General features: G+C 50.7%; 2 protein-coding genes across 22 annotated transcripts in view; one reads left to right on the plus strand and one right to left on the minus strand.

The window, feature by feature from the left end:
• ITSN2 (intersectin 2) overlaps positions 1 to 11,404 on the plus strand; it is a 158,161-nt gene extending 146,757 nt beyond the window's left edge. For all 14 annotated transcript variants that reach the window (XM_015111819.3, XM_077960061.1, XM_015111816.3 and 11 more), the window contains 8 exons: positions 1,647 to 1,745; positions 3,462 to 3,629; positions 4,334 to 4,549; positions 5,136 to 5,257; positions 5,991 to 6,073; positions 8,978 to 9,061; positions 9,855 to 10,028; positions 10,494 to 11,404. In XM_015111819.3, the coding sequence (XP_014967305.2) occupies positions 1,647 to 1,745; positions 3,462 to 3,629; positions 4,334 to 4,549; positions 5,136 to 5,257; positions 5,991 to 6,073; positions 8,978 to 9,061; positions 9,855 to 10,028; positions 10,494 to 10,651 (1,104 nt within the window). In that variant the 3' untranslated portion in view covers positions 10,652 to 11,404. The remainder of the gene's footprint in view (positions 1 to 1,646; positions 1,746 to 3,461; positions 3,630 to 4,333; positions 4,550 to 5,135; positions 5,258 to 5,990; positions 6,074 to 8,977; positions 9,062 to 9,854; positions 10,029 to 10,493) is intronic.
• FAM228A (family with sequence similarity 228 member A) overlaps positions 1 to 16,043 on the minus strand; it is a 42,651-nt gene that overhangs the window by 7,142 nt on the left and 19,466 nt on the right. For 7 of the 8 annotated variants that reach the window (XM_077960083.1, XM_077960082.1, XM_077960084.1 and 4 more), the window contains one exon: positions 13,451 to 13,714. The exons of the other annotated variant lie outside the window; for it this stretch is intronic. Coding sequence is in view for 5 of the 7 variants with exons in the window: in XM_077960082.1 (XP_077816208.1) it covers positions 13,550 to 13,714 (165 nt within the window). In the remaining 2 variants the exon portion in view is untranslated. Of the gene's footprint in view, positions 1 to 13,450; positions 13,715 to 16,043 lie in introns of those variants that run through there. 8 annotated transcript variants of the gene reach the window in all.

The raw sequence follows: 16,043 nt of genomic DNA on the forward strand, positions 1-16,043 counted from the left end.
AGAAGAGTCTATCATAACCAAATAGGATTATCCCAGGAGGCTATAGCATACCATGCTTAGAACAAGACAGGCTCTAATTGTGTGACCAGAGGCAAGTTATTTAACATGTAGGAGCCTTCAGTCCCCTCATCTATAAAAGGAGATTATCATACAATACTTTTAAAGGACTTTAACTCAGAGACCAACACATTATTATTAGCATTCAATAAATGATTATCGTATTTTTCCTTATGATCTCAGGGATGCAAAAATGATTCAATATAAGGCACTGAGGACAGAGCCCTTCAATTTGCGATAAGGGTAGGAGGCGGGGAGTTGCCTGGAAATGAACTGAAAGAAACATGGAAACCACGATCATAGACTTAAACATTCATCAGAATAATGAGATAAACTGAGAATTGTTAGTATATGTGCATGTTTTAAAACAATAATGATGTAAATAGGATTTCAATGTCATCACAATTGTAACAATAGTAAAAATAAATAAAAATACTGCCTCATAATGAAAGGCCTGCTATAGCTTACCTTAAAAAGCAAAATCTAGCAATAAGCTGTGTTCTAAAATGTTACTTTTAAAAAGACTCAGAAAAATATGAAACTAAGAAGCACGAAGATGCTTGTGACAGCAACATATACAGATATGGCCAAAACAAAAGGGGGCAGTTTGAATATCCAGTAGTGGGGAAATGATCAGGTAGGCTACAGTGAGTGTGCTTTGCCGTCATTAAAAACTGCCACCCTAGAGCAGCAGCTGCTCTCTAGGCAGTGTACCAGTGCCAGGGGTAGAGGCAAGTAAGATGTGGGCCCTGGGCCTGGCGTTCAGTCGGGTGTGGAATAGAGACACTGAAACACGATGCCTCTCCCTGTATCACCTGGTGCACATGTGGTGTGGCCAGGGAGGGTCCTGGAAAGGAGGGAAGGTGTCCCGGGGGAGAGCCTGGACAAGGGGAAGCAGGACTTGAGTCTTGAGGGTCGAGTGTGAATCAGCCCCGAGAAGACAGGGCGGGGACAGTCCCAGCAGAGGCTCTCACATTCGTGAGAAAGCTGAGGAGCATCCGCTGGGCTTGGCACGTGAGGTGAGATATTCCTACTGTGAACCCAATAGGTATCATTTTAGATCCTGTGTTATTAAAAGAAAGTTGAAGGCCCTCACTTTACTACAGTGCAAAGTATCAGTGTAGCAAAATTACAGTTCTATGTTGTGAATATATACACATTTTAAAATAAAACATGCACCTAAAAAAAATTATAAAACAGTAAGACACACTTTGGGAGGCCGAGACGGGCGGATCACGAGGTCAGGAGATGAGACCATCCTGGCTAACACGGTGAAACCCTGTCTCTACTAAAAATACAAAAAACTAGCTGGGCGAGGTGGCGGGCGCCTGTAGTCCCAGCTACTCGGGAGGCTGAGGCAGGAGAATGGCGAGAACCTGGGAGATGGAGCTTGCAGTGAGCTGAGATCGCGCCACCGCACTCCAGCCTGGGCAACTGAGCAAGACTCCGTCTCAAAAAAAAAAAAAATAGTAAGACAAGAAGAAACATAAATAAATAAAAGAAATGTGAAATCTAAAAGGCGATCAAAGACCGATGCTTCCTGTGGTCGGAGCTGTGATTTCCTCACGAGCCTCGCTGTTGTTTTGCAGAAGCTGGCATCTGACCCGCGGTGTAAAGGAATGCCCCTCTCCAGCTTCCTGCTGAAACCCATGCAGAGGATCACGCGCTACCCACTGCTCATCAGAAGTGTGAGTGTGCAGGCCGGGCGGGGGGGTCTGAGTTAGGAACAGGACGTGCTGAGGTCCACAGAGGCCGGATCCTCAGGGAGCCTCTGACCGTGCCACCTCACCCTGCACACAGTGCGACGCCGCAAAAGCGATCCCATTGTCCCGGGGACCAGACACCTGTGTGTGTGTGCGCGCGCACGCGCGAATAGAAACACGCCGAATCCTTGAAGTGGGCAAATCAGAGAGGAATCCAGTGTCACTTGGGTAACCTGTCATCCACCTTTCAAGAAACTCCCCAGCATCTCAAAGTCGTAAGTGTACTTGTCCAGGCAGGGAAAGGCCCCTCCAGGTCTCCAGTTTTGGAGCCCATCTGGAACCCAGAGAGAGACCAGAGCAACCTTAGACTCCAGTCTTTCCTCTGAGATCTGCCTCCGTCCACCCCTGAACACCTTTCCTAGATGTCCCAGGAGGCTCCACTCGGCACGTCCTAAACAGAGTTCATTTGTGTCCGTTGCTGTATTCGGCTTTGACATTCCTTCTAAAATTCCTTCTGGCTTTCTTTTCGATAAGCAATATGGCCGTCTTGAGCCCATAAGCCTTCTAAGGAAAAGGCAGACTTTACAAGAGATTATGCCACAATTAACCATTGATTACAGTAATTTACAAAGAAAAACAGCAGGCATATGATAAGCCTGTTACTTCTATTGATGATTCCTTGACTTTTGGTCTGTTAGCTGTGTGACCTCAACATAGACCTCATGTGATAGATGCCTGTACTGAACTGAACCATAATGCAGGTTCACAGCCCCTTCACTGCAATACTTGGGGCCAGATGTGTTTCAGAATTTGGAATGTAGTTCAAATACCATATAATATATGACTCCTCAACTGAGCCCTAGGGCAGCACTTACAACCAGACATACTATCATTCCTACAGTGAAACATAAGAACAATCACTGTAAGTAGAATAAGTAAATCTCTCTCTTCTGTTTAGGTCAGATTTTGCCACCAAATAGATACTGAGTAAAAACTTTAGGCTCTCAGGCTTTTCTGCATTTTAGAATTGTAAACGAAGGACTGTGGACTCATCCGACTAGAGTGAGAGAGTCCAGACAGGGGGCGTCTGGTGATGGCCGGTAATTTCTGGAGGGACCACACACGTTTGCGTTCTGGCCTCTACGCATTCACAGTTGCAGCATGCCTCGTTTGAAATCGCTTCAGAATGAACAGAATGCATTTCTTCCACATGCCGACAATGTGATTTTATTGTATTTTTCCTGTGGCAGGGGAGTCATTGCTTTCATCAGGTATTTTCAAAAGGATCAGTGACCCCCAGATTGTTATGAACCATGGTTATTCAGCAAGTTCACACCACAGCTGCAGCCAGTTTACTCTGGAGGGCTCGCCCTTACATTAAATTTCCGGAGGAGTAGGGAGGCTCCCGCCTATCACCAGGAGCCAGTCAGAGAGCAACCAGAGACCCACACAGTTCACAGCCTTGATCCGTTTAGCACTGTCACCTTGTCGCAGCAGCGTTACCTGTCCCTGTGTCCCCAAGAACGTGTGGGAGTACGAGTTTCTCAAGGGCGGAAAGCGTCATCTTGTTCCCCGCCGCACTTCAGGGCATGGAAGCAGGCCGTGACTGGGGGTTGGCGGAGCAGAGCGGTCCAGCGAGGGTCCCGGGGGGCGGGTGAGAGACGCAGCTCCTCCCACGTGACGCTGCCCACTCTCTTCCAGATTCTGGAGAACACCCCGGAGAGCCACGCGGACCATTCCTCCCTAAAGCTGGCCCTCGAGCGCGCAGAGGAGCTGTGCTCTCAAGTGAATGAGGGAGTTCGGGAGAAGGAAAACTCGGACCGACTGGAGTGGATCCAGGCGCACGTGCAGTGCGAAGGCCTCGCGGAGGTCAGGCCTGTGCGGTTAAGCCGTGCGTCTCCAGGGAGGCTGTGGGTGGGGAACCAGCTCCGAGCCTTCCCTCGCATGGACAGTCTCCACCTCAGGCAGCCTGCGTGGACTCACCACCCTGCCCCTGCAAAGGCTTTCTTTTTTCTTTTTTTCTTTTGAGACGGAGTCTCATTCTGTCGCCCAGGCTGGAGTGCAGTGGCGAGATCATCTCGGCTCACTGCAAGCTCCGCTTCCTTGGGTTGGAGCGATTCTCCAGCCTCCATCTCCCGAGTAGCTGGGACTACAGGCATCTGCCACGACGCCCAGATAATTTTTGTATTTTTAGTTGAGCTGCGGTTTCACCATGTTGCCCAGGCTAGTCTTGAACTCCTGACCTCAATGGATCCTCCCTCCTCGGTCTCCCACAGTGCTGGGATTGCAGGCCTGAAGGGCATTCTCCTTTCTCCTAAGGAGAGAAGACTGGGATTTTTTGTTTTGAGTTATTAGAATCAGTGTTCTGTGGCTGGAAGTAATGATTTTCACTGGGCCAGTTTGAACTCTGAAGAGTAATGTATTTAAGGATCTTTCATGCAAGGTGCATGATTCTAGCCACACTCCCACCTAGAAAACTCCACTACAGTATCCTCAGGCCCAGGGCACTGGCCTCAGGGGCGCTGGATGGTTTGTGCCGGGATTTAAAAAGTGAAATTTTCTTTCTCTTTAAGCAACTTATTTTCAACTCTCTCACCAACTGCCTGGGGCCCCGGAAGCTCTTGCACAGTGGGAAATTATACAAGACCAAGAGCAACAAGGAACTGCACGGATTCCTCTTCAATGACTTCCTGCTTCTTACCTACATGGTCAAGCAGTTTGCTGTTTCCTCTGGCTCTGAGAAACTTTTCAGCTCGAAGTCCAATGCTCAATTCAAAATGTATAAAACGGTGAGTATCGCACGTCTGGAGGTAGCATCAGGGGCCTAATGAGGTGTCGCCTCTATCTTAAGGGCCTTCCTGGCGGACCCTGAGCTGACCTTACGGGACCCTCCTCACCTGGTTCCAGCTCGCTGGTGCTTCCTTTGCTGCTTCCCACACATTTGGGCCCCATGCGGCTGGGTTCTCCCCACCCGCCGCTGGCCATCAGCCAGACTCCAGCTGAGATTCTGGCTTCGCGTGACACCTGGGCTCACCGCCGTCCGCGTTCAGCATTGGGTCTCTGTAAGTCGAGCCCCAGCACGGCACCAGCGTTGGTAGCAGAGAGAGCCTTTTGCACCAGCCGTCGTGGGTGCTCGGAGCTCCTGTCCCCAGTCCCAACACCTGACACACCTCGATGGTGACTTTTCCAGAAATGGAGGCTTCATTGTTCTTACAAATGGAGGTTTCATTTGTTCTGTGTAGAAGACCTTTGACACTAGACCCCTTTCTCCTTCTCAGCAAGGCTCTTCAGAACAAACGGAACTCTCTCTGGTCATAGGCGGGTGGAGTGTTCTGACCCATCTCACAGCCTATGTTTTGGCCCTAATTCTTTCAGCCCATTTTCCTGAATGAAGTCTTGGTGAAACTGCCCACAGACCCTTCCAGCGATGAGCCTGTCTTCCACATTTCCCACATTGATCGGGTCTACACCCTCCGAACAGACAACATTAATGAGAGGTCAGTCCTGACCATGTGTGGCCTGCCTTGAACTCTGGGAGAAGCCGTGCTCAAGCCCCACTAATTCTGTATCCTGAACCTCTCTTAACACGCCCCTCTGCTCCGGCCCCACGGTAGGCCTTTGTCACCGCAGCTGCCCCCTAACATGCTTCCCGGCTTCACTCCCCACACCACTCAGCAGACTTCCCAGATGGCAGATTGGCACCTCAGGCCCTGCTACAGTCCCTGCAGGGGCTGCCTGCAGGTAACAACCCACTGTGCTTTGCTGGTTTCCGAGGCCTCCTTGGGCCACAGGTCTTAGCCCCCGGCCCTCCACCTGCAGCTCTTCGACCCCCAGGCACCCTTGTGTGAGTCCCATCCCCGCTGTTCCCAGCTTCCTTCAGCCTGCAGCTCCAGCAGTGCCTTCGGGGCGCCCACCCGGGAGGTGCTGCTGCTCCTCTGTGTGCTAGAACCCCTCATGCCAAGTGTCATCCGTGGGGCCAATGCATTGTCTCCGGGTCCCAGCGCTTTGCGATTGCCTGGCATTTTGTGGTCAAGAAGGGGCATTAGCAGCTCTCAGCTGGATCCTCCATTAGCATAAGCATCTTTCGGTTGACTAATATCAGGTCTTTGATAGGAAACTTGTGAAAGCTGAGGTTAGCAAAAGACTGAAGAACACATGCAGAGCTCTGGGGCTCCGGGCTGACCTGTGAGGGTGGGATGCCGCCAACGGCTGCCCCTGCTTCTCCCGCAGGACCGCCTGGGTGCAGAAGATCAAGGCGGCGTCTGAGCAATACATCGACACTGAGAAGAAGAAGCGCGAGAAAGCTTACCAAGGTATCGGGGTGCCTGGAGGGTGGGACGCAGCCCCCAGGTGCCCTAGGGATGCCGGCCACTGCTCCTGCAGTCAGGTTGATGAAATGGGGACAGGCCTGAAAGACCAGACCTGCTGCGGGATCAGACCAGAGAGCCCTCCCTTCTTGAAGCTGCCACTGCAAACCTCCCTGGGGCCCCTGCCCACACAGACACGGGCTGGCAGTGCCAGCTCCAGGACCTCCCTCTCTGCAGCGCCTCTATCCCTCCCCCTCCACTGCACCTTCTCCACTCCTTTCTCTCCATGACTCACCTCACCTCTGCTTGGGCTGTGTTGCTCCATTACATGCCGCTCCTGTGGTCTGTCTCCCTGCAGCTCCTGAGCAGCCCCTGCTCCTCCAGGGCCTGCCATCCACCCTCTCCCTTTGCAGCCAGGGGGCCTAGACCCTAAGTCTGCCCTCTCCCCATCCTTCTGCCCCTGCCTCCTCCCCCTTCTCACCTCACCAGAATTCAGTCCACGTCCTGTCCCCACCAGTGACACCAGTGGCCTAGTTAGTGGCTCAGTTCACTTTCCCTGCCCCAGCTCCCTGCACTGATGGCAGTCACTGAGGCTCTGCCTTCCCTCTGGACCCCATGGCCGCCTTCCCAGCTCTTCTTCCACCCTTGCCCAGGCCTCTCCCCCGCCTCTGTAGCTCTCTGCTCGGGGACCCCACCAACCCCCAGCTTCAGGGTCAGGCTGGCCACACTCCCCCAAGCCCGCGCCTCTGAACAGCGCCCTCCAGAGAGCCACCTGCCCCACTGCTCCCGCATCACACGACTTTTCCCAGAGGACCACCAGCCTCCCTCCAGCAGCAGCTCCTCCTCCTGGAACCCCCTGTGGAACGCAGTGTGGTCCCCAGCCACCCAGGCCCCTCCCTGGCACCTCACACCTGGTCAGCTGTGCTGCAGTCCCCCTCCCTCGCAACTTTCCCATCACCCTGCTTCCCTGTCCCCGTGTCACAGGCCCCCAATCTCCCACCCAGGCTGCAGCACAAGGCTCTCTTCCTCTCTGCCACCCATCCTCTTCATTTCTGGAGTATTCTTTTTTCCAGAGCTGCTCTTAGTGCACCTCTTCCTGCTGAAGTATCTTCCTTATTGCCTCCCAAATTAAGGACACATTTCTTATCCCGCACTCAGGGCCCATCCCCACTGTTACCTGCCACCCAGCCCCATCCCCAGCTCTTTGCTGTGCCCGGCCCATCCAGCTGCCTAGTTGAGCAGCCCATCGTTGCCCTGCCTGGCCTTCCTATGTGTGCTCACCCTCCAGCTGAAGTGCTCTGCCCCCACCTTAAATTCTTCCCATTCTTCGAGGCCCACGTCAAACACAGCCTCCTCCATGACACCTTCCCTCTTGCCCTAGCCAGCGTGACTTCTACCTGGAGCCCCACTGTCCTGAGGCTGTGATCATCCTCCGGCTCTCCTCCTCTGTTGTCTCTGCTTACGCCCCCTCAGTCCCTGCTTTTCTCACTTAATGGCCATAAGCTCCCTCAAGGCAACTCCCCCAGCATCGGGCCCGGAGTGTGACTTATGACGGTGGGGCTCCAGCTTTGTTGCATTGGTGGTGTCCTCTGTTCATGGCACAGATTACTCACCTGTTCAGTGGAGCCACAGTGGTCTTTGTAAAGCACCTGCCACCCTACCCCGCTCCACCGTGGCCCTCCAACCAGAACTCCCACATTCTTCTCCAGCCTCCACGTGAATGCCAGGCCCCAACCTCCCTGCTGCATCTCCAGCTGTGCCAGGCCGGCCTGTGGCCTCCACCCCACGGGGTGGGGAGGGTTGTGCTCTGAGCCAGCCGCACCTCCACCTTCCTCCCCACCCGGCCCCCCATGCAGCCTGTCCTCCTGCCCGGGCCTCCCGCCAGCTTCCTGGCTGCTATAGTTGCAGCTCTTTATGTTTTTTTATTCAGGTTTCCCCTATTTTGTTATATACTCCTAAAAGGTATGTTTAAAACAGCTTTTGCTAATTGAATGTTATTTTAATGGTACTTTAAAAGCTTGCTGTTGAAAAATCAATGATTATTTCATAACGCATATAATGATCTCTTAATTGGCCAAAGATGTCAATCCAGTTTTTCTGCCTGAGTTCTGCTTCCCATCAGCATCTGCATATGTTGCTGTGCCTCGTCCGTGTGTTCAGTCCTTCCCACATTTGTCGATTACTTTGTGCCAGGCTCTGTGCTAGGCTTAACTGGGCCTGGACTTTGGTATCTGATGTTTAAATTTTGACCCTGCCATTTAGCAGCTCTGAGTGGATCACACTACAGTCCTTTCTAAGCCTCAGTGTTTCTCATCAGTAAAATGGGGAGCTACCTTATCAGATAATTATGCAGTTTAAATAATATAACTTACATAAGTCTAGCACATGCCTAACACAAAGTAAGTATCCAATAAATGTTAGCTTCTATTAAGTGCTGCACAAATACCCTGTATTATTTTATTAATATTACTATTTGCTGGGCACTTGAGGGGTTAATACAAGGATGATCGAAACACTCCATGCTCTACCCTGGCTCCTGTCTGGCAGAGGATACAGACATTATACAGGATTTCAGACCCAGCAGGCTGTGGGCTGCTCATAAGCCAGGGATACTGGATGCAGAGGAGGGAAGGGATCTGGGAGGTAGATGTGGGATCAGACCTGCATCTTGAAGGATGAGTAGGATGCTGATGGGCAGAGAAAACAGGCAGGGCAGAAATAGCAAGCAGGGCCTTTCTAGCAGGCGACACAGCCTGGGGAAGGCACAGGGCAGCCAGACGCTGGGCTGTTGGGCCCAGGGCAGTGGCAGATGGGGACAGGGAGCCAGTAGTGTTATGGGTGGTTTGCAAGACAGTGAGGGTCTGCGTCCTTGGAGAAGAGATGAACAAGACTTGTCTTCCTCTTTTGTAGCCCGCTCCCAAAAGACTTCAGGCATTGGGCGCCTGATGGTGCATGTCATTGAAGCTACAGAATTAAAAGCCTGCAAACCAAATGGTAAATCCTGCTTTCATTCCTTCAACAGACATGGTAACTGCCCTGCCCCAGTTTTTGCTGATGACTTTTTGAGACGGAGTCTCGGTCATCCAGGCTGGAGTGCAGTGGCCCAATCTCAGCTCACTGCAACCTCTGCCTCCGGGGTTCAAGTGATTCTCAAGGCTTAGCCTCCCGAGTAGCTGGGATTACAGGTGCGCACCACCATGCCTGGCAAATTTTTGTACTTTTAGTAGAGACAGGGTTTCACCATACTGGCCAGGCTGGTCTCGAACTCCTGACCTCAAATGATCCAACCACCTCGGCCTCCCAAAGTGCTGGGATTACAGCAGTTTGTCATTGACAAAGTGCCACTGCGCCCGGCCACTGATGACTCTTCTGAACACTGAATAAAGGAATGCTTTCTAATAGTGTGTCCAGTGCCACTAAAATGCACATATTGGACCAATATTCTCATCACTGTTTTCCCAGTAAGTGCCAGTGCCCGCCTTCCCTAGTGTGTGTGCCAGGGAAGCATGCAGCAGGTTGCAGTGACACTCGCCCAGGCTTGCTCCGTGGGGAGCGGTCCTGGTGGTGGAGCTCTCAGCCACGCCCCGGTTAATGCTGCTGTCAGCACTGGGAACTTAGAGACCCTGTTACTAGACCACAGGGATACAGTGCCCCAGGCAGTGGCTTCTGCTGCCATGGTCTCGAGTGACCCGTTATCTGGGATCCTGCTTCTGCTCAGGGAGGGCACTGTCAGTCACTTCGTTTTACCTGCATGCACCACATGTGTCTGTGGTTTGTTTTTGTTCAGGGAAGAGCAACCCATACTGTGAAATCAGCATGGGCTCCCAGAGCTACACCACCAGGACCATCCAGGACACACTCAATCCCAAGTGGAATTTTAACTGCCAGTTCTTCATTAAGGATCTGTACCAAGATGTGCTGTGTCTCACCCTGTTTGACAGAGACCAGTTTTCACCAGATGGTAAGTGTCGCTCAGCCAGGGGATCTAAAGGCTTTCCAGTTTCCTAGATCCTGGAGTCCTGATCCAGGGGCCTCAGCTGTGTGCAGACCCCTTGCCACTTCAGGGAAGTGACACAGGCCTGTGTCATCTCGCTTTGGCAGGAGGTGGGTGGCCTTCCTCAGGGGAGGGGGTGGCCTCAGATAGTTTCAGGCCTTTGACCCGTCACTCCCTACACACATGACGCGAACACCACTCCTGGAGCATTCTCAGAATGGAGATTTGAATTCCACATGGCAACTTCTCACTCATAAACCTGCCACCATTCCCCACACACCCATTCACGATATTCAACAGCCATGAACCAGAAGAAGTTCCTTGTTTCAGATGTGAAGGTTTTATGAATCCTACTTCAGACACTTCCGGATGTAGCTCTTTAATGATTTTATAAAGAAGAAAGACTCTGACTCTCCTCTGTTTATTCACCAGATTTCCTGGGTCGTACTGAAATTCCAGTGGCCAAAATTCGAACAGAACAGGAAAGCAAAGGCCCTGTGACCCGCCGACTGCTGCTGCACGAGGTCCCCACCGGGGAGGTCTGGGTCCGCTTTGACTTGCAGCTTTTTGAGCAAAAAACTCTCCTGTAGGGGTTCTAAAGGACAGCACCAGTGGGACAGCCCACAAGGCTGGGGCTGGAGAACGAGAGACTGCGCTCCCTTAGGGCTGAGGGAGCACCATGCAGCTTCACCCCTCACAAAGCCACGCACGCTGGGGGCTGTTTTCCTGCACACTAAATAGCTAGCAATCTATGCAAACACCTTTCCTAAAAAGAAACCAAACCCCATAGTACAGTGCCTTGTCCTAGTGTTCACATGTTCAGCTGTGTTTCGATGCCAAGGTTTCCATTTTCAGGGCTATAAAAAGTATTACATGGAAATGAGGCATCAGACCACCAGACGTTACCGCTCTGTTGAATGTGTCCACCGTGGAGTGGTTTGGTGACACTGTAACCATTCCACGCCAGTGACCTCTGCTGGGTCACAGCCACTCAGGAGGAGAAGGGTCAGGATGAGAGGCTGCAGCCTCGACGCTTGCGCGGCCTGATACTGAAATAGCATCTACTCGTGCACTGAATAAAAACAGAAACTTGATCATTTTTTTCCTGATTAGATTTTATCACTCTCTGCTAAGACAATATAGTCTGGAGTATAAGTGGGAAAGCTTGATTTAAATACTGTGAACTCTAATAATGTGGAAAATATTTTTCAACTTTAATTTTCTGAAGTATAAATTATTTATGTAAATTCATTGTTTTTGCATTTCATAGGACATGCATCTTTAAGCTTTATCATTGCCAATATGTACAGAAAGAGAATAAAGACATATGTTTATGGATGGAACTTCTGTCAAAGTCTGACTGATTTACTTTCTATATGAAAGCTTCTTTTTTTCTTTTTAATTTTCTCAGCCAGATGAAAGGCTCTTAAAAGGTACCTTCAGAAGTTGCCTATAATGAAACCAAGTTTCCTTCCTGGTACGTGGGAAAAACCAAGGACAGAGTGAGGATGAGGTCAGGAGACCCAGCGCCTCACCTTGACTCTGCCACTAATTTGCTCTGTGACTTTGGTGCATCTACCTTATGCTTCGGGTGCTGGGTTTCTTTAATGGGTGAAATGGATGATCTCGGTGGGAGCCACTGGCCCTCTGTGTCCTTCAGCTTGCCTCATCAAGTGATAACACCTCAGGGTAACTTACAGTAAAGAAATGCACAAAGGTCTTAGACACTAAACCCCGATTAATGAGTAAAAACTGGGAAAAGATCTGTCCTTTTGTTGTTGTTTGGAGCAGAGTCTCACTCTGTCACCCAGGCTGGAGTGCAGTGGTGCAATCTCGGCTCACTGCAACCTCTGCCTCCTGGGTTCAAGTGATTCTCCTGCCTCAGCCTCCCAAGTAGCTAGGACTACAGGCGCCCGCCACCACACCCAGCTAATTTTTGTATTTTTAGTAGAGATGGGGTTTCACCATGTTGGCCAGGCTGGTCTCAAACTCCTGACCTCAAGTGATCTGCCTGCCTGAGCCTCCCAAAGTGCTGGGATTACAGGCATGAGCCACTGTGCCCGGCCAGGTATGTCTTTTTGAAGGACTAATTTGGATTGCTAGGGCCCTGATTTCTAAGGGAGCAGGTCTCCAGGCAGCTGGAGGAACCAGGAAGGATTCAAATGTCCCAAAGGCTTGGGCCTCCACCGTAGCCCCTGCTTCTGTTTAAACATAATCGCTGGACAAAGGACTGGGAAACAGAACCGGCACATTCAGATTTAAAAATCCATCACTCACTCACTCAGCTATAGATCCTGGGCACTGATTGGTTAAAATATAGACATAAAAAAGGTAAGAGATGTCACTGGATATATGAAACCGAAACAACTGAACATATTGCTTTTGCTTATGGGAAAGTCTGGCTAGTCAGGCCCAGTCTCATGGAACAGAGTGAACTGCTGGCTGTCTCTAGGGTTGGGGCTTGTTGGTCACAAGGCCAGCCTGGCTGATGTCAGCAGCAAGGCTGCCCCTGATGACTCAAAACCAGCTCTAGGCTTACTTGGAACGAGAGCTACAGAACCATCCTGTGTTCCAGGGCTGCAGGGACTGTAATCCTCACTGCGGCGAGTGCCATTTCTCCACTGCTAGATATGAGAGGACTCTTTGGTCAGATTTAGGGCAGAGGAGCCTCAGGACCAGAGTCAGACAACCTCTATGAAACCACAGACCACATGGGCGTCGGCACACCCGGCCACTCCAGCTGTCCCCTTATGCCTAGGAGTACACACCTGCCCCTTGAGAAATCAAATGTAGGCCTGACTTTTGGGAGGATATGGGATGTGCCTGACTCTCCATACCCCGAGTCTCCATACCCCCCGAGTCTCTGTACCCCCGAGTCTCCGTACCCCAAGTTTCCGTAGCCCCGAGTCTCCGTACCCCAAGTTTCCATACCCCCTGACTCTCCATACCCCAAGACTCTGTACCCCCGAGTCTCTGTACTGCCTGAGTCCATATACCTCTACCCCAGCAGGACCTGACATATGTGCCTCATGCGCCCAGACGTCTCCCCTCTGCTGAGGACCCCCCCTCAGCAGCTCCCTCCAGTGCTCTTCAGGAGCAGGTGCTGTGGCGGGGGAGGGGCACTCCACTCTCTTAAAGGCAACCCATATTCTGAGCAATCTGATGATCAAGTCTGAGTGCACGTGAGGGGAGGATAAACATGCTATGTGGCACCTGAGGGACTGGCCTGAGAGAACACTGCCACCTCTGAGCAGCTCACCAAGCCTCAGAGCATTGTGTGTTGGGAGAGGATAATAGTGTCTTACTGCGAAAACTTTTCAGTGAACAAAGTACCTCACAGGGCTCCTGGTTCACAACAGGAGCTCAATAAACAAGAACTACTGTGATTTGGGTATTTCTTGCAATTTATTTCCACTCCTGGAAAAAGAAAGTATGTTTAGAGTATTTTAACTGTTGTACAGACACTGCCAAGTCAAGTCCACCAAACTTCAGTACCAAGGGTGGCCCTGCCTGGCCGCCTTCTGCAGGGAAGCCAGGTGCTGCCCCAGGACCTCAGCTGTCATCACTCTTCTTCCTACAGGCTGAGGACCCCTGTGCTGTTGGCTGTCCCCAGCAGCCCAGGAGCGGGGTCTCTGCTGTCTGGTTCCTAAAACCTAGCAACAGAAGAGAAGGGCTAAGTGTGGTGCAGGGATGTGGGGCTTACAGGTGCAGGGAGGACCCCGCTGACTGCCCCACACTCAGCCCTCCTGCTGAAGCTGAGACCCCCATTTCAGGCAGGTTTCCAGCCAGCCCTCTTGCTTTACCTCTCTCTCTCTCACAAACTCTGGTTCCCGCAACTCTCAGACAAGGCTGTCTGTATCTTTGAACTCCACAAAGAACTAATCTTTTTGTGGCATGTACAGCAGGGATGACCAGATGTCCACAAAATGCTCTCCTGCCATTGTGGGCAGACCAGCCATGGAATACTTTTCCCTGTGCCCCTGCACCCTACAGTTAGGGACAGACATGGGACTGGGTCCTAGCCCAGGGAACATCAGAGGAAGTAACACGCCGCCTCCAGCCCAGACCACATACACCTGACTCCCAGGAAGAACTCCTCCACGATCTCTTCCCCTTTCAGGCTGACAGGAATGAGTTCCTGGGGCAACCTCGGAAGCCAGGTGCTGAAGATGACACAGGCCCACGAGATAGGGCCCCAAAAGACCGCACGAAGGAGGGACAGCCTGCTGACCCACTGGGACGTGCCGGGACATAAGCAAAACTTAACTGCTACTGCATTTAAACCTCAGTCCACTTGGGTCTACTAGTGTAGTCCACCCAACCATTAAGGGTAGAACTGACCACAGTCACATAAGATCTGATATAAACAAGTGGGACTATATCAAACTAAAAAGCTTCTGCACAGCAAAGGAAACAAAACAAAAAGGCAACCTACAGAAAGGGAGAAAATATTTCCAAACCATATATCAAATAAGGGGTTAATATCCAAAATACATAAGGAACTCATTCACCTCAATAGGAAAAAAGCGAATAACCCAATTTAAAAATGGGGACAGAGCCTCAACAGAGATTTTTCCAAAGCCTCCCTCCCGCCCCCCAAAAAATGTACAAATGGTCAACCGGTATATAAAAAGGTGCTCAATGTCCAATGTCACTAATCATCAAGGAAATGCAAATCAAAACCACAATGAGATGTCCCCTCACACCTGTTAGGCTGATTAGGAAAAAGTCGAAAGATCACAAGTGTTCGCTTGTGTGGGACTGTTAGATAAGAGTTCTAAATTTCTTTTCAAAGAATATGTCAGTATGTTCAACTCTTTGGCTTCTACTTTTAAACTTCCTTGTAAAGCAACCTTTTTCGATTACCTGCTCCACCCTGACTCATTCTCATCACCTGCTCCACCCTAACTCATTCCAATTATCTGCTACTTGCTCTGCCCTGACTCCTGCCAAAGCACTCACCCCGTCATTCTCTTTAAATTCGCCAATCGGAATTAGTTTAGCCTGTGCGGTCTAACCCTAGCCAATAGGGGACCGACACAGCAGCAGGGGCCATGTGCGTCAGGGATAAGAACCCCCTCTCCTCCCTTGTCCAAGTGTGCGCTCACCATTGTTCCATCTGTAAGGGCGCACCCTTCTATCCAGAAGTACCTTGCGTTGGGGCCGGCCACGGTGGTTCATGCCTGTAATCTCAGCACTTTGGGAGGCCAAGGCGGGCAGATCACAAGGTCAGGAAATTGAGACCATCCTGGCTAACACGGTGAAACCCCATCTCTACTAAAAATTAGCCAGGTGTGGTGGCGGGCGCCTGTAGTCCCAGCTACTTGGGAGGCTGAGGCAGGAGAATGGTGTGAACCTGGGAGGCGGAGCTTGCAGTGAGCCGAGATCAAGCCACTGCACTCTAGCCTGGGTGACAGAGCAAGACTCCATCTCAAAAAAAAAAAAAAAAAAAAAAAAGTACAATGGGGACAGTAAATTTAGATAGCCATTACCAATTTTAGTTGGTCAACAACAATAACTAGAAGTACCTTGCCTTGCTGAGAATTAAAAAGAAAATCTTATATTCGAGTGCTATTGCTTTTGTGGCACCGAAACTTTACATATAACAGGACCCTTGTGCACTGTTGGTGGAATGTAGATTACTACAGCCATTACGGAAAACAGCATGGAGGTTTCCAAAAACACTAAAAACAGAATGACCATACAATTCAGCAATCCCACTTCTGGGTGTATATACATATATTCAAAGGAAATAAAATCACTATCTTGAAGGGATATCCACACTCCCGTGTTCATTGCAGCATTATTCACAATAGCCAAGAAATGGGAACAACCTAAGTGTCCGCTGACACGAACTGGTAAAGAAAATGCATATGGTACACATACCACAGACCATTAACCCGCCTGAGAAGAGAAGGAAGTCCTGTCATTTGCAACAACATAGGTGAACGTGGAGGATGCTATGCTAAGTGAAAGAAGCCA

Source organism: Macaca mulatta, chromosome 13 (assembly GCF_049350105.2).
Source record: "Macaca mulatta isolate MMU2019108-1 chromosome 13, T2T-MMU8v2.0, whole genome shotgun sequence".
Classification (NCBI taxonomy): Eukaryota; Metazoa; Chordata; class Mammalia; order Primates; family Cercopithecidae; genus Macaca; species Macaca mulatta.